This window comes from Triplophysa rosa, linkage group LG1, assembly GCF_024868665.1.
Source record: "Triplophysa rosa linkage group LG1, Trosa_1v2, whole genome shotgun sequence".
Lineage (NCBI taxonomy): Eukaryota > Metazoa > Chordata > Actinopteri > Cypriniformes > Nemacheilidae > Triplophysa > Triplophysa rosa.
This window is the reverse complement of record NC_079890.1, coordinates 8,938,839-8,966,347: the sequence shown is the minus strand read 5'-3', so window position 1 is coordinate 8,966,347 and position 27,509 is coordinate 8,938,839. Positions and strand designations below refer to the sequence as shown.

General features: G+C 40.0%; 1 protein-coding gene across 1 annotated transcript in view; it reads left to right on the top strand.

The window, feature by feature from the left end:
* Positions 1-27,509, top strand: part of dock11 (dedicator of cytokinesis 11) — a 162,538-nt gene that overhangs the window by 60,813 nt on the left and 74,216 nt on the right. The window contains exons 24-28 of the mRNA XM_057345621.1: positions 12,663-12,784; positions 13,057-13,126; positions 14,025-14,141; positions 14,731-14,802; positions 20,462-20,608. Of these exons, the coding sequence (XP_057201604.1) occupies positions 12,663-12,784; positions 13,057-13,126; positions 14,025-14,141; positions 14,731-14,802; positions 20,462-20,608 (528 nt within the window). The remainder of the gene's footprint in view (positions 1-12,662; positions 12,785-13,056; positions 13,127-14,024; positions 14,142-14,730; positions 14,803-20,461; positions 20,609-27,509) is intronic.

Sequence of the window (27,509 nt, the reverse complement as noted above, 5' to 3'; positions counted from 1 at the left end):
GCTTTGTGCTTGTATGCGTGTCGTACTCTCCCTGTGGATTACCTTGCCCTTGGATGTTCTTGTTCTCAGTCGTGTCATAGTTTGTACGAGTAGTTGTTTTATGTTATCCTGCCTTGACGTTGTGTCGTGTTTTGTTTAGTTTTATTTTGCCCCATCGAGGGAAGTGTTTTGTTTCTTGTTGTTTTATTACTTACAGTATTAGTCTTGTCTTGGTTTACCCCCATCGTGGGCCTTTTGTTTTGTTCATTTAATAAAGCTTTGTTGTGTTAACCCCTTCACTGCTGCCTGCATTTGGGTTCTTTCTGCCAGACCGTGTCAATTGGTAAATTTAACTGTGCTGAAATAGTGGGATTATAACACCTAGTCCTATTAAGCAAATCTGAATTTTGTTGTCGCTCTGTCACGAACTGTGGCAGGAGAAGAACCCAAGCGCAGGCAGCAGTAGCGAACACACAATACTTTATTATAAAATAAAAAACCCACGATGGGGAAAAAGCCAAAAGAACTGAGGTGAACTTTAAAACAAAACTTCCCACGCTGGGGATAAAACAAAGAAACAGGATTAAACAAAACAATTCATCAAACAACTAAGACTAAATGACATGCACGACATAAAAGACAAGGGAATCCAATAGACAAGGTAACATCACGAACAGCCAGAACTACATAGAACGTACAAGCAATCCACCAACACAAGACAAAGAAACAAGAGGGTATATAAAGGAAAGACAAACGAGGGATAATTAACACAGGGCAGGTGTGGGTAATTAAACACTCAGGGAAAGATAACGAGGAAACGAGATGGCGGGAACAGAGACCGGATACTGGAGAGAACGTATATTATTGTCAAATATTGTCAACATATTGACAATAATATGTTTCTCTCCACACATAACCAAAGGCTTTGTCATGACTCTGCTACAGGACCAAGAAGAACATGACTAAATGAAGCAGAGCCATGACAGACCCATACCCGAAATGTGACCTCTGCATTTAACCCATCCAGAGAGTAGTGAACACACACACAGCAAGTGGTGAACACACGTACACCCGGAGCAGTGGGCAGCTATCACTGCAGCGCCCGGGGAGCAAGTAGGGGTAAGGTGGCTCAGTCGTTACCCGCCGGCCCTGAGGATCGAACCGGCAACCTTCTGGTCACGAGTCCGACTCTCTAACATTTGGCCACGACTGCCCTTATTATTGTTAGATTATTATTATTAGACCTTAGATTGTGGTCAAGTACAAAAGCTTGTGAAATTTGACACATATCGTCTGCTTATACGTTCACATATAAGATCATTAATCGTTTTAATAACTCCAGCTTGGAAGTCCAAACAATTGTAGTCTGTATCTGATTCTGACCGTGGTTTACTTACCACCGCTGCCTAGATTTCAACATGGCTGCCGTGGATACTTTCCAGTGTCCGTAGCATGTTCATCCTCCCCGTTTTACGTGTTCTGTGAAATCTTTCCCTGCACCGGGGCTATTTTTTATTTGCAGGCTTTTTAAAATAATGGGCGGGAAACTAGAAATCCATTCAGATATCCAGATGTGGAAGCCACTTGATGTAAAACAAGTGTAAACGCGCTGTGTCCTGATTGAAGGTCCATATAATGACTGAAGCACTTTCTGTTTTGTGTCTTTAAGGATTTATGTCATTACAATATAAATGTTTTAGGCTATTTTACTACTTGGGGTACTGTTTAATTTTAGGGTAAAAATTCAATTTTTGGCCCAGATATGTTATTCCTAACTGTATTGTACATATATTCCTTAAATTTTATAATTTGCCTTAAAACACATGGTATAAACAAACTGGTCACAGTTGTGAAACCTGAGCCTAATAAGAAAAATGTATTTGCTTATTTTATTTGCAATAATTTGCTTTGTTAGAGCTTTCAATAATTAAGAAATTATTCAGTAACTGATAAGATCAGAACAATAATTAATCAAATTAACAGCAATAGAACGAACAATATAACATATAGCTATAACAAACTCCATCATTCAGAACAGAAAGGAACAGTAGCTAAATAGTAAATAAAACAAACCAGGTAAAAGGGCATTACTCAATTTAAGAATGATAACTGTTAAAACAACATTATTGCAGACTTCACGGCGCATACGTCACGCAGCTCCTCACGCAGCTTCTCACGTTAAGCCAGTTAAGTTTTAAATTTTATTTTTGTTGTAATTTTCAAAACCCGGTGCTTTGCCATTTGTTTAACATAAATGTTTTTCGTTTCGTATTCCTTTCTTATTCGTTTATTAGGCTATTTATTTATTTAACATAACGTTTTTGTTCGTATTCCTTTCTTATTTATCTATTTGTTTGCAACTTATCTTATGTACCGCACCAACATATTTTTAAATGAAATATAAGGGGATTCCATTTAATTGCGACAATAAAATATCTTATTGTAAGATAGTCTATCTAACTATCTAACTATAATTTTTTTCCTTGATGTGTGGTGTGATTATTCGTTTTGTAAGGTCTGTGTTTAATATAGGCAAATGTCATTGCACTTTTTTTGTAGTTTTGTGTGTTTTTATTAAGAAAGATATTGAACCCACCATTAACTCACCATTAACTTATTATTCTGGATAAGCACCTGAATAACGTACGCGTGGATAAGCGCCTGGTTGACGCACGCGTGGATAAGCGCCTGAATAACGTACGCATGGATAAGCGCCTGAATAACGTGCGCGTGGATAAGCGCCTGGAAATTATTACTATTGATAACATTAGAAAGGGGCTTTGCTAGACCTAAAGCTCTACTGGGGCACAAGCCCCCATTACTAAACATGTATGTATTTAAAAATATATAGCTAGGGCCTATCTTCAACATACTTAACAAACTTTATTAACATAGTTGCATGCACTGTATGGAAAAAATGAAAGCAGAGAGAATTGTTTCTTGCACATCTGCATTCATTACACAATGATAACAATCAATAATTACATATTTTTCAGAATTTAAAATTACAATATTTTTTATGGCTCCAACTAATATAAATAACATATATTATCTTTAAAAAACAATCTTTTGGCTTAACAGCCTAGTCCAAACAAAGCTGGTTTATTTTTTAACCAATTGTACTGCATTAAACTTTATCTCAGCCATAGTTACTGCCAACTTTTATGTAATGTCCCAATGGAGCTAGTAAATTAAATATTAATTTAATTTACGTACGTTATTCAGGCGCTTATCCACGCGTAAGTTAACCAGGCGCTTATCCACGCGTACGTTATTCAGGCACTTATCCACGCGTAGGTCAGCAGGCATGGCAAAGACGCGGCGATTGACACGATTGGCTGCTTAGTTAGCAAAGTAGGTTCAGTTATCACACCCCATATCACACCCCATATGCATATGCATAAACCACACCCCATACACGGAGAGACGCAACCACGGAGATATGGAAAGCCAGGAGGGTCAAAAGCGCGTGAATTTTAACACGTCAGCAACACGTAGAGTACGTGTTGTTTGCGCGTGAAAAATCGACGCGTATTTGACGCGTAAACAACACGTATTCTACGCGCAAACAACACGTACTCTACGCGCAAACAACACGTTCTTGACGCGTGACGTCAGACGTCAATTTCGCGTGTTTTTGAGCCATCCGGCCACTTGACCAGTTTGAACGTGTAAGCGTGATGAGTTCCTATTGGCTGCTGAGCGGTAGGGTTAAACCATTATTGTAGGCCTAGGGGGTTGCCTTCCATTTCTAGACTCTTTGCCACCACAATGCATGTAAGATGCAACAGTTCCACTTATCTATTTGTGCTTGATGGCCAGTGAAAGTCCTCACCACAACAAGCTATTAGATATAGACTTTAATAATCTTATTTGTTTTCTAATTTTCTCGCAATTGAGATTGATTGTTTAAGCAGAGACAGTAAGTACTCAGAATACTTCAAGCAAGTTCCAGCTTAAGTGGTTTAGGGGTAAAGGCAGCGTACGACTCATCAGCCCGATTGCAGTTCGAATCTACCTTTTGCCAAACGTGTTATCTCCTTTTCCCTTCCCACATCAGAATGAAAAGGCATATTTGTTGTAGCGCAAATTAAGGAAATGTTCCGAAAGTCGAAATAAAGTGCCTCACGGCTAATAAATAATGAAGCTTTTATCTGATAAAGTTACTGGTAGGTGTAGTAGGGAGGGCTTTAACTGTCCCAAAGGCAGCATTCGTTTGTAACAAAGAAGCTGCTAACGTTACAGGTGGAAGCTAAATACTGTGGGACGGATTTTTAAGCGCACTGCACGCTTGCTTTGAGTTCAGTGATCTTGTTTGTTTTCTATTTGCTCTTTCTTGAGATTGATTGTTTTATCTATAGCTTGGCGATCTTATACAAGCTTAGCCTGAGGCTTTTCTCTAGCTCATCTTTTGCAAGACTTGCAAGAATACCGTGAAATTTGTACTCAGTAAACGTAATTTAATTTATAATATCTATATATGTGTGTACATAGTATGTAGATACGTATGTGTCTGTATTTCATTGCTTTGTTTTTTCCTCTTTTTGTGTTGCACAGCTGCTTTGATACAACGCAATTTGTAAAAAGCGCAAATAAACATAAATTTGACTTGACTTGACTTCTTTCCTGCTTCTCTGTAGACTATAAAATAAAATACAACTAAAATAACGAAGTCTATTCAAACAGAGTACAAGTACAAGTGCAACATTGACAAACTAAATAATTAAAAGGCTCTTACCTCTCATTAGCTCCAGTGGCGTATGGTTAGAGATGTCCCATTGCTACGCAGCTTTTGTAGCAGATCAATAGGGGTTCGTATCCCCCTTTTGCCGAACGCGTTATCCTTTTCCCATCACTCATCAGGTTGGAAAGGCATTTGTTTCAGCACAAGGACATGTTCAAAAGGTGTAAAACGCTTCATGTGTTTTTATGCAAGAGAGGAGAGATCGCCCAGCATTTTTATAAAGTAAACAGCTGATTTTAAATTATAACACAGGTTTATGTTTTAGAGGGAAATCCCTAACAACATATAAAATGTATAACTTGATGATATTTTACAGTTTTATTTAAGAAGTTGCGACGCTTTGATCACTTTGATTTCCCCTGAACAGCGGGAAGAATGCAGTCATCTTCGTCCATATAGGACATCATTAGACAAAATAATCTAAATGATTTTATTTGCATACACTCACAATACCAGCAAAAGTTAGTGCTTTTGTAAAACAAGAAAAATGATGCCCGTTCTGCCGTCTCCATGACCTACCTGATCTCATTTATCAAAGGTACAATTTCCTGTTAGGCCTTGCCTACTATTTAGGCAATCCAAAGTGTATACTCGGCACATATTTCTGTAGAACACTTGAAATGTCTACTTTCAAATAAAACAATTCAGATCCAAATTTGTATGTAAATATTTAAGATGGCTATATGAGCAAAAAAGTTCAGAATTTACCTTATTGTCAGAAATAGAACTCCATTGGACACAGCATGGTGTTGCGTTTGTTATTTGTATCGGTTAGATTTTAGATGAAGAAATATTGTTGCAGTTAGAAAGAATAGGTTTAGGTTTTATCAGACTTGATGAAAATAAAGTAATGTTTTATAATAAAATTTTATTGAAATATAAGCTAAATAAATACGAATTTATACAGAAATCAGTTTTTCTTTTTAAAAATAAATTAAATAAATATTCAAAACTAATTGTCGCCTGAACACACAGAACACATTGCGATAATTTTTAAGCGTACAAAAAGTACTGCTTTCATAAGATAAGCACATTTATCAATAATAGTCACAACAGCTAGCAGTGGTGTGGTTTTTAAAGTTTTAGAATGAAAAATGTTTTCATTAGTTTTCTTGAATATTAATCTGAGCGAAAATAACCAGTTTCAATAAAATTAGTTTCACACAGAATCTAATGTTTGCTCGGGTTTTCTATACGTTCTGCAAAAGGTTTGTCTCTAATTTAAATTATTGAGGGATAAATAAATTCATTCTCTAACGAAATTCAGAATTACAACATTTCTGATGTGTTAATATGAAAATATAATCCCCACATATTACCCGCACAAAAAAACAACAAGAAAAAAAGCAAGTTGAGCGATGGTTAAACGGTGCACACCCAACACAGGGTTTGGCTATGTGTATATTTTCTTGTCTCTGCCAAAATACAAATAGTCGAATTCATTTGTACGTCAAAATCAAAAAGTCGTGTTCTGATTCCCGGGCTTTGTTGTCTTTTTGTCGCGCTTCATTTGTTGGTTATTGCTTCAGGTTTGTGCATTTTAATTCACAAATCCTACAATCTTACTGTATTTATATATATATATATATATATATACAGTGTATATATATGTATATAAATACAGTAGGCCAAGGGGGTTGCCTGCTGCCGCTCACAGATTCGGATTGGGTTTTTTTTGTTTTTTTTGTTTAACAGATAAAATAATTGTGATTTCATATTAAAACTAACCAATGAATCATTTAAAATCATTTAAATAAATTAAATGTGAAAAATTGGATGTAAGTCCAAATAAAGTCTAGAAGAAGAAAGAGAGCCTTGAAGCATGGCCTAGTGGCCTGAACCCCAAAGCTCAAGTAAATAGGAAGAGAATGAAGTAAGGGCAGAACTCAAGAGCAGAGCTCAAGGAAAACAGGCCAGAGGAGAAGAGCAAGAGCTCACAGAGATAGCAGCTTCCAGTGAGAAGAAGTATGAGACAGAGCATATCTTATCCTTTTTAAAAGATTCAATTTAAATCGAATATGGCCCAAAACACACAATATTTTGTAATTGTTTTGCTGTGGAGTCCTTCAGGTCACTGGGTTCCACCATCTCGCTTGAACAGATTTTGCCAAGTAAGAGATGTTGTTATGGCAACATTGTTGACAACACTTTTGTAAAAAAAAGTCTACACCCACTCCAAACTCTATAACCATAACCATATCCCTTAAACCAGAGGGAAATGATAGCTGAATAATAAGGGTGCAGAGGCACAAAGCCTTGGTTAGCTTAATCTTAACATGAAGTGTAACTAATCCCTCAAATCTGATTGGTTGATTGAAATGTTGTCCCAGGGCCAACATCTCTCACTTGGTGAAATCAGGAAAGCCCCACCATCTCACAGGACCTAAAGTTAGAGACTTGCAAGGGGTTGTTCTGTGCACTTCAGTAACGGTCTGGTTTGTCTCAGCTGCTCCCCTGCCCGTCCTTGTAGTCCTTGAAAATGGCAGGAAAAGCCATCACAGAGTTCATACCCTGGCCACAATCCTTTTGAACTGTTGCCTTCTAGCCAATGCTTCAAATGAAGTACAAGAACATTTAGGCTCAAAAGTACAGTATATTTACATTTACATTTAGTCATTTAGCAGACGCTTTTATCCAAAGCGACTTACAAAGAGTATAAGGAGCAATAAGCGATATGTCATACAGGAGCAATAGTGCAATAGGTGCCAATACAAAGTTACTAGTTTTACCAAAAGCTAGACCACTACCTGTTGAGAGAAAGCGAGAGGGTTAGTGTTTTTTTTTTTTCCTTCATCTGTCTGTCAAGTATTCACATAAGAGGTGGGTTTTAAGTAGTTTTTTGAATGTTGTGAGAGATGTGGAAGAGAACAATGCAGGTGCATCTCAGGTGCATCACAGGTGCAGTATATACAGGTGCATCTCAATTAATTAGAATGTCGTGGAAAAGTTCATTTATTTCAATAATTCAACTCAAATTGTGAAACTCGTGTATTAAATAAATTTAATGCACACAGACTGAAGTAGTTTAAGTCTTTGGTTCTTTTAATTGTGATGATTTTGGCTCACATTTAACAAAAACCCACCAATTCACTATCTCAACAAATTGGAATACTTCATAAGACCAATAAAAAAACATTTTTAGTGAATTGTTGGCCTTCTGGAAAGTATGTTCATTTACTGTATGTGTACTCAATACTCGGTTGGGCCTCCTTTTGCATGAATTACTGCATCGATGTGGCGTGGCATGGAGGCAATCAGCCTGTGGCACTGCTCAGGTGTAATGGAAGCCCAGGTGGCTGTGATAGCGGCCTTCAGGTCATCTGCATTGTTGGGTCTGGTGTATTTCATCATAGATTCTCTATGGGGTTCAGGTCAGGCGGGTTTGCTGGCCAATCAAGCACAGTAACACCATGGTCATTGAACCAGCTTTTAATACCTTTGGCAGTGTGGGCAGATGCCAAGTCCTGCTGGAAAATGAAATCAGCATTTCTGAAGTCCACAGTCAACTCAGCCATCTACCAGGACATTTTAGATCACTTCATGCTTCCTTCTGCTGACAAGCTTTATGGAGATGCTGATTTCATTTTCCAGCAGGACTTGGCACCTGCCCACACTGCCAAAGGTACCAAAAGCTGGTTCAATGACCATGGTGGTACTGTGCTTGATTGGCCAGTAAACCCGCCTGACCTGAACCCAATAGAGAATCTATGGGTATTGTCAAGAGGAAGATGAGAGACACCTGACCCAATGCAGATGACCTGAAGGCCGCTATCAAAGCAACCTGGGCTTCCATTACACCTGAGCAGTGCCACAGGCTGATTGCCTCCATGCCACGCCGCATTGATGCAGTAATTCATGCAAAAGGAGGCCCAACCAAGTATTGAGTGCATAGAAATGAACATACTTTTCAGAAGCCTGACATTTCTGTTTAAAATATCCTTTTTTTATTGATCTTATGTAATATTCTAATTTGTTGAGATAGTGAATTGGTGGGTTTTTGTTAAAAGTGAGCCAAAATCATCACAATTAAAAGAACCAAAGACTTAAACTACTTCAGTCTGTGTGCATTGAATTTATTTAATAAATGAGTTTCACAATTTGAGTTGAATTACTGAAATAAATGAACTTTTCCACAACATTCTAATTTATTGAGATGCACCTGTATATATTTTTCCCACAGATAATGTCATAACCTATTCCTATCTCTTGTAGCCTATATGTCAGCACATCTCACTCCTTGATGGATGTGACATTAAAATGCTCAGAGTGTTACCATTTTACTGAACCCTATTTCGGTAAACACTTGTTAGAGTTTAAACATCAGAAAAATGTCATTCTATGCACAAGATTTTAAATGTGTTATGGATGTGACAAAAAAGGACACGGTTTTCGGGAGACGACAAATTTTGTAGGATTTCTGTGAATTAAAATGCACAAACCTGAAGCAATTATAGCCAACAAATGGAGCACATAGCGAGCTGTCAAAACTAAAAGCCGTGTGCTCGCCACAACAACATACGCACACTGACAAAAAGACAACAAAGCCCGGGGATCAGACCGGGAACACGACACTTTTTGATTTTGACGTAGGCCTACAAATGAATTCGACTATTTGTATTTTGGCAGAGACAAGAAAATATACATATAGCCATAAAACCCTGTGTTGGGTGTGCACCGTTTAACCATCGCTCAATGTGCTTTTTTTCTTCTTTTTTTGTGCGGGTAATATGTGGGGATTATATTTTCATATTAACACATTAGAAATGTTGTAATTCTGAATTTCGTTAGAGAAGGAATTTATTGATCCCTCTGTAATTTAAATTAGAGACAAACCTTTTGCAGAATGTATAGAAAACCCGAGCAAACATTAGATTCTGTGTGAAACTAATTTTATTTATACTGGTTATTTTCGTTCAGATTAATATTCAAGAAAACTAATGAAAACATTTTTCATTCTAAAACTTTAAAAACCACACCACTGCTAGCTGTTGTGACTATTATTGATAAATGTGCTTATTTTATGAAAGCAGTACTTTTTGTACGCTTAAAAATTATCGCAAGGTGTTCTGTGTGTTCAGGCGACAATTAGTTTTGAATATTTATTTAATTTATTTTTAAAAAGAAAAACTGATTTCTGTATAAATTCGTATTTATTTAGCTTATATTTCAATAAAATTTTATTATAAAACATTACTTTATTTTCATCAAGTCTGATAAAACCTAAACCTATTCTTTCTAACTGCAACAATATTTCTTCGTCTAAAATCTAACGGATACAAATAACAAACGCAACACCATGCTGTGTCCAATGGAGTTCTATTTCTGACAATAAGGTAAATTCTGAACTTTTTTGCTCAGATAGCCATCTTAAATATTTACATACAAATTTGGATCTGAATTGTTTTATTTGAAAGTAGACATTTCAAGTGTTCTACAGAAATATGTGCCGAGTATACACTTTGGATTGCCTAAATAGTAGGCAAGGCCTAATTGTACCTTTGATAAATGAGATCAGGTAGGTCATGGAGACGGCAGAACGGGCATCATTTTTCTTGTTTTACAAAAGCACTAACTTTTGCTGGTATTGTGCGTGTATGCAAATAAAATCATTTAGATTATTTTGTCTAGTGATGTCCTATATATGGACGAAGATGACTGCATTCTTCCCGCTGTTCAGGGGAAATCAAAGTGATCAAAGCGTCGCAACTTCTTAAATAAAACTGTAAAATATCATCAAGTTATACATTTTAGATGTTGTTAGGGATTTCCCTCTAAAACATAAACCCGTGTTATAATGTAAAATCAGCTGTTTACTTTATAAAAATGCAGATCGATCTCTCCTCTCTTGCATAAAAACACAAGAAGAGTTTTACACCTTTTGAACATGTCCTTGTGCTGAAACAAATGCTTTTCCAACCTGATGAGTGATGGGAAAAGGAGAACACGTTCGGCAAAAGGGGAATACGAACCCCTATCGATCTGCTACAAAAGCTGCGTAGCAATGTGACGTCTCTAATCATACGCCACTGGAGCTAGTGAGGGCCAAGAGCCTTTTACTTTTCGTTATTTTAGTCGTATTTTATTTTATAGTCTACAGAGAAGCAGGAAAACAGTTAAGTCAAGTCAAATTTATGTTTATTTGCGCTTTTTACAAATTGCGTTGTATCAAAGCAGCTGTACAACACAAAAAGAGGAAAAAACAAAGCAATGAAATACAGACACATACGTATCTACATACTATACTATATAGGTATTATAAATTAAATCATGTTTACTGAGTACAACTGTCATGGTATTCTTGCAAGTCTTGTAAAAGATGAGCTAGAGAAAAGCCTCAGGCTAAGCTTGAATAAGATCGCCAAGCTATAGATAAAACAATCAATCTCAAGAAAGAGCAAATAGAAAACAAACAAGATCATTGAACTCAAAGCAAGCGTGCAGTGTGCTTAAATCCTTCCCACAGTATTTAGCTTCCACCTGTAACGTTAGCAACTTCTTTGTTACAAAAGAATGCTGCCTTTGGGACAGTTAAAGCCTAGCTCCCTGCTACACCTACCAGTAACTTTATCAGATAAAAGCTTCATTGTTTATTAGCCGTGAGGCACTTTATTTCGACTTTCGGAACATTTCCTTAATTTGCGCTACAACAAATATGCCTTTTCATTCTGATGAGGGAAGGGAAAAGAAGATAACACGTTTGGCAAGAGGTAGATTCGAACCCCAGTCGGGCTGATGAGTCGTACGTTGCCTTTACCCCTAAACCACTCAAGCTGGAATTTGCTAGAAGTATTTTGAGTAATTACTGTCTCTGCTAAAACAATCAATCTCAATTGCGAGAAAATTAGAAAACAAATAAGATTATTAAAGTCTATATCTAATAGCTTGTTGTGGTGAGGACTTTCACTGGCCATCAAGCACAAATAGATAAGTGGAACTTTCGCATCTTACATGCATTGTGATGGCAAAGAGTCTAGAAATGGAAGGCAACACCCTAGGCCTACAGTAATGGTTTAACCCTACCGCTCAGCAGCCAATAGGAACTCATCACGCTTACACGTTCAAACTGGTCAAGTGGCCGGATGGCTCAAAAACACGCGAAATTGACGTCTGACGTCACGCGTCGAGAACGCATTGTTTGCGCATAGAATACGTGTTGTTTACGCGTCAAATACGCGTCGATTTTTCACGAGTAAACTACACATACTCTGCGCGCAAACAACACGTACTCTACGCGTTGTTGACGTGTTAAAATTCGCGCGTTTTTGACCCTCCTGGCTTTCCATAGCGTAGAGTACGTGTTGTTGACGTGTTAAAATTCGCGCGTTTTTGACCCTCCTGGCTTTCCATACGGAGAGACATGTCTGACTTTCAAACTGCGCACCTCGCGCTGCATGAAGAGACACGTCTGACTTTAAAACTGCGCACCTCATGCTGCACGGAGAGACACATCTAAAATGGTCATTTTAAAAGGGAAGACGACGCGCTTGATTTATAACTGCGTGACGTCAAGTGAAGTGCTTTTCAATAAGGGACTAAAAAAAGTTGTTACAAAACGGAATTTTATGTTTAAAAAAACTTTCCGAAACCTATACAAACATTAGGGGACTGTATCGAGCACAGAAATACTACATCATACGTCCAACTCGTTTTTTTTTTACAAGTTGACCATGTCAAGCATGAGAAGCCAGCACGTTTAACATCGTAAAGAAGTCAGAATGCATGAAACACCGTTGCACCACCCCTTTACAAAATCAGGCAAGTTGCTAGAGAAAAAAGTTGAGAAAGTGAGATCAATAAGTAACAAAAATATGTAAAGTTCACATTACAGTTTAAACATGTTATGTGATGGCATCATCATTACATTTTAAACGATTTAAATTTTTTATAAAAACGTTTCATATTAACTGGTACCACCATTGTCTCCTCTTTCCTGTCTAAGTGCCTGCATGCAGTAGAGACTCAGGTCATCATCAAGTTTCTGCCTACGGTTCTTGTTCAGCTCTTTGAAGTCCTCACAATGGCAAACAAAGAGGGTCACGATATTGCTGTCAACTCCACACGGTAATTTACCTCTGTTTTGTATCTCTGCTTTGTTTCCTTATTGTATAGTAACTGTGTCTACAAATTATAAATTAATTGTAAAAAATCTTCAATTTTGGTTTATGTATGGTTTTGTTTATGACTTCATTAAGTCTGTTTGGGTTTTTTGCAATTTTGTCTTCGTGTGCAAAAGTTAATTGATCCATTTTATTCTTCTTACTGTGTGATTTGATCTGTTTGGAAATGATAAATTTTCACTTACAGTATATTCACATGATGTTTGTTTTCCACAGTGTAATAATTCACATTGTGTCTCAGTGTCACGAGGAAGGTCTGGAACATTACCTGCGCTCCTTTCTGAAGGTATAACACTTTTTGTTTCTGGGTGTTTAGGCATGCAGTGATGTTTTATGTATGAGGCACTGTACATTCAGCTGATTATTATTGCAGAATATTCCCTGAAATGGTGATCAGGACATACACATACACAGGACTTTACATTATGCCATTATTAAGAAAAAAGAAAATGCCATTACTACATTTTCCCTGCTTATAACATTCCTCTGTTGTCTGATATCGATCACAAAATAAAACAAAATTAGACCTAATCAGTTTCAACAAATGAAATTTGCTAAATCACAACTAATTTTTCATAAACATTTACTCAGTAACTTTTAATCAAAGTCACTGAGTGCAGCTATGACACATCAGAGGGGACCTGGCCCTCCCGGCTGAGACTGGTTTCTCCCGAGGTTTTTTTCTCCATTTAGTTATCATTGGAGTTTGGGTTCCTCGCCACAGGGCCGCCGCGTTGGCTTGCTCACCGGGAGACTGCTTTTATTAGATATTATTTATTAGAATGATCTTGCTTGTTCTATAAACACCATGCATTGTCCTGTGTTTTACCTTTTCTGTGTTTTTCTGTTTTTCTTATTTTCTCCTGTAAAGCTGCTTTGGAACAATGCACATTATGAAAAGCGCTATATAAATAAAATTGAATTGAATACAACAGTATCTCATGGTTCCAATGGCCTGTGTAATGTTGTTTAAGGGTGAACAATAATACTGTTTAACATATTTAGAGATCATTTAGGTGTCTACTATGCAATACACAACGCAATATGGATTAATACACACCACATTTATGTTACTGTCAGAAATTATTGCTAATTGCTTATTTTAATTAGAACTTGGTGGAACAATTGTTTGTAATGTTAGGGAACTGTTTCATACCTAAAAAATCATTTTTGTTTATTTTCAGTATGTTTTTCGGACCAACAGCTCAAATTCTGTGACAACTCATGAAGTTTTAGCAGCGGCAGTGACTGCCATACTCAAACAGACTGCAGATTTCAACACATGTAACAAACTACTTAAGGTGAGGAAACTGTGAACAATGTCAAATACTGTGAACCATGTTGTTTGTGTTCGTGTGATCTGAAAGCTGTGAAATCTGTCTTGCCACGTCCTATCCAAAATTATTTGATCGTTCTCTAGAAATCTCTGTTAGCACAGTAGATGGCGCAATTGCACTTACGTTCTGTCTATTTCATTTTTATATAACTTGCGTTAAATGCTTGAGGGAATATTCCTGTGCAAACAAAATTCTCATTTAACCGACTGATCCCATTCGAGATATAAGTGTGGTAGAATTATTGTGTTGTTTACTCTTTGTATTTGTGTTTACTTTATAATATCCCACCCAGATTCATTTTTAAAACCCGGAGAATGTTGTATAAAGATTTTGGGTTCTTAGTAATTTAGAATAAACATTTTTTTTCAGATTAATAAATTTAATCTAATTTCTGTCTATGTGAAATTATTAAGATATTATACCACGTAAAAGTAAAATATGAAATTGCTTTATGTATGTTATAAGGTGTGTTCATGCATCAGCATGTATTTAGAATGTTTGTGGGTTTTAATGTTTGTTTGTTTATGCTTTCTCTTCTTGTTTTATGTCACAGTATTCCTGGTTCTTCTTCGAAACTATGGCTAAATCAATGGCACAGTACCTCCAGGATGGCAACCGAATGAAAGTGAGTGTAATTTCTTCATGTGTTTCAGCCAAGATGTCATTAAATATTACAACAAAGTAATATCAGGTCAACAAAGGTCAATATCATATAAAATAGCAGGTCCTTTTACCTTATCTGATATGAAGTCACTTTCATTCTGTTTTCTTTGCTTTGTTGTCATTGTAAAAACATAAAGTAAATAGATGTGCATGTTAATAGCTCTGAACTGTTGAGCAGGATGTTGTTGTCAACTTGACATCTGTGCACCAAACTTCCTCATTCTCATTGAAGTATTTGAAAAAGAAACACACACACTCACGCACACACAACTTACGGTACTTTTATACTGTTAAAACTGTTGCATGTACAATGTGTGTTGAATATGTTTGTTTACGTTAAAAAAATTCTTCCAGTCCTTTCCAAACACGTTCAGACCTATTTGACATGCCAGTGAGTCACATTTGCATACCGAAAACCATGACTTTGTATGTTATTAACAAGTTTGATATGAAAGGTGTGTTGTTCAAACCTGCCTTCACTTTAACACAGTATAGAAAACATAATTTAATAGATTTCCATTTATTTATGTAGCAGACTCTTTTATCCAAGGTGACTTTCAAATGGTTGGTGCCAGGGCGTACGGAGTGAGGGGGCCCCCTATGTTTCATTGAGGGGGCTACCTAGTTACATTATCATAATAATTATAAAACTGTATAACTATCATCAAAAAACTGTCTGTAAATCTGTAAATAATACACTGTAAAACCATTGCAGCCCAAACCTGAAGGGCAAACTCTCACTCTCAAGTTGTGTCCAACTTTAAATTATGTTCACCAAAATGCGCTTTCAATTGACAAAGAACATGATTCAAAGCACTGAAAGACAGCCTGTATCTCCACTTTGTAAGTGTAGTTGTAAAATCATTTTAAATTGCTATTGTAGATCATTTACCAATGGTTTTATTAACCGGCAAATAAAAGGACATAAATGTGCGGAAACATTTCTCTGTTTGCGTAATGTTAAACAGTTACGCCCGTTTCTCCTTAATGCATACAGAAACGTTGCCCGAATGCAAGCAGGTTCGGTCAAAGCCATTTAGCTCGTGTTTTTGAACAGCACATGTAAGTAGTACTGCGGAACACAGTGTCTGTTGCATTTTGAGAAAACGAATGACATTCAAGATTGCAGTGTTCTAGAAGTGATTTATTATGTAAAATAAGAAAAGTAATAATCTTAAACTACAAATACAGTTATGTTAAGATCAAATACCAGGGTTTATAATTTCATGAACTAGTATTTAAACTTCAAGTCAGATTTTATGCCAAAAAAGGAAACGGAGCAGACTTTCAGCTGAGCATGTAGATAAGCTTGGCTTTCTTTAACAAGAATGTGTGAAATAATAGAAACTGTATATCCATATGCCGACTCAAGCGTTATCTATGTTCTGAATAAGTTGATATATACCAAAATGCTATTAGATTATTAATGATAATCTTAAAACTATAATTTACCTTATTAGTAAATTTATTTATTTTTATTTAGCCTTGTTGTGCAAGCTCTGTCGAGCTTGTGCAGAGGCAGCAGCTTTTGCCAGAGGGGAACTGGAATCCCCTGGTTGGGCCTGGGTTCTCCTGAGGTTTTTTTTCTCGATTAGAGTTTTGGGTTCCTCGCCCCGATTTGCATACTGTTTTTTGCACTATTTGCCTGGCCGGGGGGCTGCTTTAGAATTACTTAATTAATATTGCATATAGGAATTTATAGTCTGTTATATTTGACCTGTGCTTCTCTCTCCTTTATCTTAAATGTGTCCTCTCAATGTGCGTGCGTGTCTGTGTCTGTGTGTGTGTGTGTGTGTGTGCGTGTGTGTGTGTGTGTGTGTGTGTGTGCGTGTGCGCGTGTGTGTGCGTGTGTGTGTGTGTGCGTCCATGTGTCTGCGCGTCCGTGTGTGTGTGTCTATGTCTATGTGTGTTAGTACGTGTGCATATTGTGTGTGTGGAGTGTTTTGTATGTGGGTATGTCTGTCTTCTGTGTTTTCACCTTTTTCTTGTTTTTACAGGTACAACTTTAATTGTTTTGCTTATAGTCAATATCTGTCATGTACAGCTGCTTTGTAACAATGAAAATTGTAAAAAGCGCTATATAAATAAAGTTGAGTTGAGTTGAGTAGACCATCTGCTGTAACTGGCGTGAGATAAAATGAGCTATTTGTTTACACCCATTGTTTAATGTTTTTAGAAAAACAGAATCTAATGTATGCTTGTTGTTAACAACAAACTTTTTATTAAATGGCAACATAACAAAAAAGTGACAACTTTCTCGTAAAAGTTATTTACCCTAACAAATAATGAAATATGTATTTATGACATTTAAAACTTAAACTTCTTGTTAAATTGCATACGTTTCATAGTTTATTAGACATGCTTTTCGCCTAAAGAAATTAAATTGACCTCTTAAAAAGAATCCAGAAAAGTTAAAACTTTATTAACAGAAATAAATAGAAACACAAAATAAAATCATAATAATAATAATAAAACATCATACTAGGGCCCTACAATATTCTTTAACCTCTGTTGCTTATTTAATCAGTATTCACCAAATAGTTTAAAAAATATATTATTTTCATTTTTATTTTAAAAGTGCCCGGATCGTGTTTTATGCTCGGCTCACATCACCATATTAAAATGTTTCAAAACTGGTGAGCCACAGAATTCGTTAAGATTACGTACATTAGGTATAAGAATATCAACGTAATATTAAATGATTAACAATAATTCATTTATTACCATTACTTGTTTGGAGCGGTTGTTCTTAGTAAATTCATATTCGTTCGGTAAAAATATATTAAGTAATGCTAATTTCAACAACTTGAAACATGAAAATGTACATTTCACTGCAATAAATGTTAATGAATTTGGCCTTAACATAAGACTGGCACCTTTTTCCATACCTAAAAGCAAGAATTTTTCTTCTAGAAGCTCAAATAGGGTCGTCGCCTTCAAGTTACAGCCTGTAAATAAATTTGCACGAATGCTGTTTGTTTTAAAACGCGCTGTGATTCTTTACCTTAGTTGAAATCAATAGGCCTATCTTATTTATTGATGCAAATCCAATGCAAAGCTAAACAAGACAGACACTGACCGTGAACGGCAAAGAAAACAATATTTATATGCGTGCTGATCAGCAGAATATCTTCCTCAGATGACGGTCACGTAATCAGGGAATCAAGCACTATGGCTCCGTCTTTGTTGCGGGTATTTTTTAGGATCTTAACAGTCCGCATGAGGTATCAAACCCGTTTACTTTATTTATTATCAACATTATAAACAATAAAGCCAGCTATTCTTGTCAGATCTGGGTTTTGTTACCAGGAGTTAGAGAAGAGCAGCACGTTTTCTCCGCTGTCGGCTTGTTAACCGTCGGCTTGTTGAACAGACTTTCACCAGAGTAAAATAGACCTATATGCTTGTTTTTCTTATCAAGAACATGTAAAACAAAATAAACAAGATAACCATATATCACAGACTGTCAATAATGTTTTTATGTATTTTTCTATTTTTTCAACATAAAAAACCGATATACAGGATATAATATTAATGCATTATGAATATTTAATGCTAATTATAAGCTTGATGTGAAATTGTGACTAAATAAAAACGTAACAAATTACGTCATTATGAACTTAATTTAAATAAACCAATATTCGAATGTTCGTTTTTTATGAGATCAAATATTCGAATATGAAATTATTGAAAAATGCCGATCCCTACCTTAAACTGATGGAACAGACACGATGGAACTAAAGCAGAAACATCGTTTGGAAACTCTTCCACAGGCAGGGGATGGGCGGGGCTGTTTTTACCGACCCGAACACAGAACTTACATAGTGCGGTTGTAGACACTCTGAGGCTGTTCAGGTAGAATTCGCCCAGTTAAGAGTTGTTCTACCACTGAAATAATTTTTGAGACATTCTTTTTCATAATTTAAATGTTAAAAAATCATGTTTTTTATTGTGCATTCCTAGTAATATCTGCAGATGGTTTGTTTTGATTAAGTAATGATAACTTAACTCGTTCTGCATTCTGGGGTAAAACAAAGCTCGAAAACGTTGAGACGGTATAGTGTTTTCGAACAATCCAACACCCCTTTGTTTCTGGAGGTGGGGTTTACATGACGTATGCCTCTGCGCACGTGGCCACACAAACAACAAAGATGTCTGCAACGCGACATTCAAAAGCATTCATGCTGCTGAAATGTTATCGGTTTTTTTTATGTAGCCCTTATCTGACTTCACCTCAGCTAAATAAAATGATGCATTTCCCACAGACCGGGTGGCGCTACATAAACACACCCACCTATTACGTATTGGCCATGGACCAATGGTGGCTCGAGGGTGTTTACCGGCCAAAACGAACTTTCCCGGAGAGTTCTGTTTGGTTTGCTGCGGCGAACTAGTGAAACGAATTGCGACCAGATTTTGTTTGAAATCAGGTCACAGACGGTCGTTTTTCAATTTCGAATGTAGTATGCTGAGCCCTTAATAGTGATGCGCGGGTCGTCTCATAACCTGCGGGCCGGGGCGGGTAAATAAATTGTCACTTTAGTTGTGGGGCGGGTTGGGGTGGGTCATTAATAATAAAAAAATAAAAAAAACATGTGTGTTGCGTGCAATTCCCTATAGCCTATATTAAATATTTGGGAATATATATTTTCATATTTTATTAGGTTCTATGATAAGGTTACAATACGTAGACCTACAGTACGTAGCAGCGTAACTTCCGTGATGTCCCCGACCCCCGGCCAAACCTTTGGCCTCACGTCACGAAAGCACCAAACAGCTCCTGCCGTCAGCCTCAACAACAACAAATGAAGAAATAAAAAAGTGAAGATGGAAGGCGAGGTGCAGGAGAAATTAAGGTTGGGAATTTACGTAATTTAAAAAAAGGAGGGTCAAGCTGCTAAATCTAAAGTTTGGGACCGGTTCTCAGATATAGTTGCAGCAAGAGACAACAGCAGCAGTATCGGCTACGTGAAGTGTAACACGTGTACAAAAACAAACAAACATGAGAGCCACAAAACGGGCACTTCCAGCATGTCAAGACATATTTGTGGGCTTGGGGGGGTCTAAGAAAAAGGATGACGCGTCCATTACCACTTTCCTCAAAAGTAAAGTACCAGCACATGTCAAGTCCGAGGTCACAGACGCTTGTGTTGATTTGTGCTGTCAAGATCTGCGGCCCTTTGACGTAGTTTCTGGAGATGGATTTCATACAGTAGCCCAGTGTCTAATTAACATTGGCGCACGTTATGGACGTGTGATGCCAGCAGTGTACTCCCTCACAGGCAAACTGTTTGCGACAGAGCCAAAGCAACCCTGAAAAAGAAACTCTCTCAAAGCAGATAAATAAAGCTCTGGATTGTGACATTAACTAACACAATTAAACAATAAAAACATAACAGACTAAAAAACATGATTTTCAAAATGTATTATTTATCTTTTTTGCAAAAACTTGTAATTTTTTCTATATTTCTTCAAATGTAAAATCTATACACTAAATGTGCAATATATGCATTTAGATTTTCAGTTGCTGTTTTTTTTTTTTTAATTTGTTTTCTCTTTATACTGAAACTTAGCAGAATTCTTTAAGACATTTAACAAGGTAAAAATCACCTGTATTACAGATGCCTCGAGCACAGAGATTTCCCGAATCTTTCCACCAAGCTCTGCAGTCTCTGCTGTTGTCAATCATGCCGCACATTACCATCCGCTACGTGGAGATTCCTGAGGAGGCCCGTTGTGTCAACTTCAGCCTTGCTTGCTTCATTAAGGTCAGACTTAAAGAGTCAGGCCTACTGTAACTGTTCAGTTCTAATTCTTGAAACTTTATTAAGGTCAGGTCTTACTCTCGTCTTTCTCTAAGGTATGAACCTCAACAGATGGCATTCACACTAACACTGTATCCACAACTTCTAATAATTTCTAAAATAGAATCGAATTGTAGCTCTTGTGTATTGCTCTAAATAACATGGAAAGATAGCTTTTGTAATATGTTATGATTTTGTGTCGTGTCTGGTGTAGACAGTGTAATAATGAAAATGAAATAATGTAAAGCCAATGAGGCGGAATCTGTGTGGTTTCATACTTTGATTCATGCAGATTCATACTTTGAATGATGACATGCTTTTCCAGTGAAAAAGTACAAATATTCACTTGTCTTAGCACAGTTAACTGCAACTGGTGATTCATTACCTTATGCTTTAAAAATGAAATATTCATGAACATTATTGTTATGTGCTTTTTATAATTTGGGCTTGTTTACAGTGTGTGTGTGTGTGTGTGTGTGTGTGTGTTCATGTTTGTATATCCCGGTGGGGACCAAAACCTGAATGCACACCAACTCATGGGGACTCGTGTCACTGTGGGGACCAAAATTGAGGTCCTCATGGGCAAAAAAGCTTATAAATTGTACAGAACAATATTTTTTTAAATCTAAAAATGCAAAAAGTGTTCTATGATCTTTAGGTTTAGGGGTTGGGTTAGGGGTAGGGGATAAAATATACAGTTTGTACAGTATAAAAGACATTACGCCTATGGACTGTCCCCACGGAGATAGTAAACCAGACATGTGTGTGTGTGTGTGTGTGTGTGTGTGTGTGTGTGTGCGTGCATGCGTGTTTAAGATGCTTTTTTCTGTGGTCAGTTAAGAATAATAGGATTGTGATTAAAAATCTTTTCTAAAGCTACTTTTCACTCAATCTAGTCAGCTTTTTATCTCCGGATCATTCAGAATTTTCAGATCATTCAGAAGTTCTGGGCTGCGTTTCCCGAAACCTTCTTAATGCTACGTCGTTCTTAAGTTATACCTTAAGCTGTACCTTATCGTTATTATGTGTTTCCCAAAATGTTCTTAGTTAAGTATACCTTCTGTAAGTCATACGTTCGGAAGGTTGGTCTGGAGCGCTCTTAGCTACACCTTATCACTGTTAAGAGTTAACCCCACTAGTGGCCACTGTGAGAAAACGTCTTGGTTACGGATGTAACCTCAGTTCCCTGATGGAGGGAACGAGATGTTGTGTCGAGCCGACAGATGGGGTTCGTCCTTGAGAACCAATCGCTTCCGACTATTTAGAAAAGGCCAATGAAAATTGGAGAATGAAATTTGCATGCCGGACTCTGCCCCCGGATATCCGGGTATAAAAGGGAGACGGCGTGCTTCATTCATTCACCTTTGTTCTGAGGAGCCTGAGACCTCTCACGACTGCTGCAGAGGACAGCACGTGTTGTGGCAAGAAGGACACAACGTCTCCTTCCCTCCATCAGGGAACTGAGGTTACATCCGTAACCAAGACGTTCCCTTTCTGTCGGTCTCTCGACGTTGTGTCGAGCCGACAGATGGGGTTCCTATGGAAAACGGCACAACACTGTGCCCTGTCACAATCTCTAGTGAAGCGATGGTGACTAGCCTGGGCGTGTCAGCCGTGAGCGCTACCACGAAATTGTAACCTACCAGTGGTTAGGTAGGGGGTCCCAGAGCTTTTCTTGAAAGGTGGGAAGGCCCCTGCCTTCGGCCTCACAGGCGGCGGCCTTGTTTCTCTAACAGCAAGAAGCCGCCTGGTACCGTAAGGCCACTGGGTAAGCGCTACTTCCTCAAGTGGGGGATGCACTACAGAGACCACTTCCTATCGTAGGGAGGAGTTTAGTGGAGATACCAACATGGTCTCACCGATGGGGATGAACTCATGGGAAGAATGTGCGGACTGAAGGAGTTAACTGCGAGGTGGAGGTCCACCTAGGGAAGGTCATGGGTTACCAAGGTGGGAACCAATCATGAAGATACATCAGACGGAACCGCCCTGCTGGGGGGTTACAACGTCCGGTAGCACTAGGTCTGGTTAGAGCTATGTTGTGGATAACTCAGTTGGTACCCGGCCTAAGGGGCAGGGCTGCTCTGCCCAAGCACGCCCGCAGGAGGTGCTTGCATAGTGATGGATGGAGTGCCTGTTCTTCACCTAGTGGGAGAAGAAGGGAGGCTAGTTTAGTATGCCGAGACTGTAGGACCTCGCGAAGGTGATGGGTGTAGCCCAACCCGCAGCTCTGCAGATGTCTGCCAGAGAGGCGCCTCGAGCCAGTGCCAACGAGGAGGCTATACTCCGTGTGGAGAGAGCTCTCACCCAGTGGGTACAGGCGATCTTAGGACAGGTACGTCGTAGTGACGGCGTCCCTGATCCAGTGCGCCAATCTCTGTTTGAGACAGCCCCCCCTCTGCTGATCTCCAAAACAGACAAAGAGCTGCTCAGAGCTCCTGCGGCTCTGTGTGCGGTCCAAGTAGAGGCGCAATGCACGTACTGGACACAACACGGATGGGGTGGGTCTTCTTCCCCGGTGGGGAGCGCCTGTAAGTTCACCACCTGGTGTCTAGGGGGAGTGGTGGGAACTTTGCTGGGCTGGGGTCTCAGGATAGCGTGAGAATCACCGGGCCCGAGTTCTAGGCAATCTGTGGACACGGAGAATGCTTGTAGGTCCCCTACCCTCTTGAGCGCCATCAGGAGAGCCGTCTTCATTGTGAGGTGAGAAAGAGTGGCATCTCCGAGGGGCTCCAGGACCGCATCAAGGTCGCAAGAGGGTACGGAGCGCAGGTGAGGCGGTAGCCTTCCCGCGCCCCTTAGGAACCAAATGATCAGGTTTTGCTGTCCTAGAGACTTACCAGCAACTGGGTCGTGATGAGCGGCTACATACACGTTCAGTGTGGAAGGGGCAGAGATTACTCTCTAGTCTCTGGAAGGACAGCACGTTCCTGATCAAGCAACTCCGCGGGTCTTCTCTCCGAGAAGAGCACCAGGACGAGAAGAGGCACCACTTACAGGCGTATAGCTGCCTAGTGGCCAGAGCCCTAGCCTGAGTGATGGTCTTAACCGCCGCAGCGGGTAGGCCATTCAGGATCTCCTCGTCCCGTCCAGGGGCCAGACATGGAGGTTCCAGAGGTCTGGCCTGGCATGCAATAACGTGCCCTTCCCCTGGGAAGGTAGGTCCTTCGTCAGGGGAATCGGCCAGGGGGGAGCTGTCGTCAAGAGCCTTAGCTCCGAGAACCAAGTCCGGTTGGGCCAGTCTGGCGCAACTAGTACACTTGATGCTCCTCTTCCCTGACCTTGCACAGGGTCTGTGCAATGAGGCTCACTGGGGGGAGGTGTACTTCCTCTTGTCCCACGGCCAGCTGTGCGCTAGAGCATCCGTGCCGAGGGGGGCCTCGGACGGGAGTACCATAGCGGGCAATGGGTGGTGTCCAGGGAGGCGAACAGGTCTACCTGAGCCCGCCCGAACTGTACCCAATGAGCTGGACTGCGCGGGGGTGGAGTCGCCACTCTCCACGAGGCGTCGACTGATGAGAGAGCGCATCGGCTGTCTGGTTCAGGTCGCCTGGGATATGTGTGGCTCGTAGGGATCTGCTCGCCTGCGGACTCCACAAGAGGAGGCGTCGGGCGAGTCATGTTAATTGCCATGAGCGAACGCCTCCCTGGCGGTTAAATATGCTATGGCAGTTGTGCTGTCCGCCGGACCAGCACGTGCTTGTCCTGCACGAGAGGTTGGAACCCCTTCAGTGCGCGTAGCACATCCCACAACTCTAGGCAGTTGACATGCCTGCGCAGGCGGGGGCCCGTCCATCGCCCCGACACTGCGTGCCCATTGCACACGGCACCCCAACCCTGGAGGGAGGCGTCTGTCATCACCACGACGCGCCTCGTGACCTGCCCGAGAGGGACCCCTGTCCGTAGAAAGGTCATTGAAGACCAAGGGGTTAGGGTACGTCGGCAGAGAGGCGTAATCACCATCCGCCTGCTGCCGGTGTGCCACGCTCTCCAGGGAACTCGACTCTGTAGCCAGTGTTGGAGCGGTCTCATGTGCATCAACCCGAGGGGTATCACCACCGAGGATGCCATGTGCCCAGGAGCCTCTGAAATTGTTTCAGGGGGACCGCTGACTGCTTGAAATATTTCAGGCAGTTCAACACTGACTGAGCGTGCTCTGTAGTCAGTCGCATTGAATGGAAGAGTTGAGTTCCATACCAAGAAAGAGGATGCTCCCCACAGGGGAGAGCTTGCTCTTTTCTCGGTTGACCTGTGGTCCCAATCGATTTAGGTGCCGAAGCACTAGGTCCCTGTGTGTACATAACAGTGTGTCAAAATGAGCCAGTCGTCGAGATAGTTTAGTACCCGCACACCTCTCTCCCTAAGGGGAGTGAGGGCGGCTTCCACGGTCTTCGTGAAGACTTGTGGGGACAGGGACAGACCGAAAGGGAGGACTCTGTACTGATATGCCTGACCCTCGAAAGCGAACAGTAGGAACGGGCGATGACGAGGGAGAACCGAGACATGAAAGTGAACGTCCTTCAGGTCGATTGCCATGAACCAATCATGACATCTGATAGATGCCAGGATGCGCTTCTGCGTGAGCATCCTGAACGGCAGCTTGAGTAGGTGCCTGTTCAGGGTCCGCAGATCTAGGCAACCACCCTTTTGTGGGGACGATGAAGTACGGGCTGTAAAACCCATTGAACATCTCGGCTAGAGGGACGAGCGCAATCGCTTCCTCTCCAGAGGGTTGGCGACCTCGGCCCGAAGCACGGGAGCATCCTTGCCTCTGACTGAGGTTTGAGAGGATGCCCCGACACTTGGGCGGGTGTCTGGGGACTTGGACCGCGTAGCCAAGATGGATCGTATCCCGTAGTCACCATGATGGTTTGAGAAGCTCTTGTCAGGCTCCCAGGGACCGAGACAGGGAGGCTAGGGGTACGTTCTGCTTCATTGACCCCCCGGGGGGTGGATCGATGGCTGGCAGTGTGGATCCCTCGCTGTGGGAGGGCCCCCGCAGAGGAGATCGGCTCTGCTGTTTTACCTGCCTGGCGATGATGTAGCACAATGCACCATCGATTGAGAATGCTTAGGCTAATGATTATCCTCGACATTGGGTCTCGCCTCAATGTTGAGTTGCCGAACACCATCTTGTAGAGGGTGAGAGCGGCTGTGATAATACCCAAACGATGATGTAGCACAACGCATCGTCGATTGAGAGTGCTTAGGCTGCTGATTATCCTCGACATTGGATCTCGCCGTGACGCAACGTCGTGTTGCCGAACACCGTCGTGTATTGCAGCAGTCTTCAACTAAAATTGCTTGAGGTCCAGTAAACGAACCCTCCTTACCAGCCGAGGTCCGGACAATTAAATACCTAAAAACATGAATTGATGGTTTTTGGCAGACCAAAGAAATAAACATGTCTTTTCATATCTATACGACGGAATAACAATTTCTGACAACAATATAATGAAGGAAAATGTGCAAAATGGCCTAATCTCTAAACTAGGGATGGGCGATATTATATCGTTTGCGATATACCGGTAGAAATTCCCCACACGATAGGAATTAGTCTTCCCGCGATATAAACGATAAATTCTAGTTGATTACGTATTTCTTTGTGAGACCCATTCACAGCTCATGTGAAGCGAAAACAGGTATAGTGGAGGGCGGACGTGAAGCTGAGAAAGAGTTTGCACTAAAAGACGAGCTCTAAATCTCATTTAGTTTGGCACTGTAGATGCATCCGAGTTAATGTTTAGTTTCACTTTCGTTTTATTTAATTTGTTTGTTAAGTATTCGTTGATAGTCATAATATGTTACACCACAACATTTAGTTTGGCTAAAAGTATTTATTTAAACATTCATTAGATGTTATGCGCGCGTGCGCAAATTGTTTAATATGATTTCTTGCCTGTTATATACAGGAGGAACGGAGCATCCCGTGCGCAGCTCGCACCCAAATGTGCTTTCATAGCGACAAAGCGTGCACGGCACTGCTGCCTGTTTACATACAGTACAAAATGTGAGTTTGTATTATGTTATTTTAAATACATTTATGAGCGTATAAAAGCATGGATTATTTAATTAGATTTCTTTTATCCGCATTTTTCTGTTCTCTTTCTGTAGCGCGAGTCATAGTCATGTATGTTGCTGTGAGAAGAGAAGGTTCACTTCACACAGTTCAAGAGAGAGTGATTGACAGCGTGATGCGATCGATCGTTTACACCCAACAATAGAATATATACAGTTTTAGGTATGACATGATGTGTTTATTGAGCTTTAGTTCATTTAACTTTTCTTTACTACAACCTTTTTGAAGTCGAATCTCACTATTATATTTTATATTTACAAAAATACTGTAGGTATATTTTAGGAGCTGTTTGATTTGGGGTAAGTTTTACTTTTTGATAATATTTGTTTTTCTGAGGGTCTAGTGTCACGACTCAGGTCAGGTCGGGGTAATTGTCTGCACAGGAACGGTCTTGTTTTTGTCGAGCACGTGGAAACTGTCGACTGACGGCTGACCACGTGCTCGGAGTCTGCTCTGTTCCCGCCCTCGTGTCTCTGTTTGTGCTTTCCTTGCACTGGTGTTTTTCCACTCAGCTCTTACACTCCTGTTCTCACTTCCCTCATTAAGCCCGCTTGTTCCCGCAATTGTCCCACACCTGTTGACTATTCCAGCCCATCTAGGTTTCCTTATAATCCCTCGATGTTTCTTGTCCTGTGTCTGACCGTTGTGTGTTTCCACCTCAGACCGACCTAGGTGCTGCTGCGGCTCACCTATAGCTTCTTGTTATTTCCTTAGTGTTTCTTAGCCTTAGCCTTAGCCTTGCCACAGTCCTAGTCATAGCCTTAGTCCTAGCTCCTCTAGTCGTTT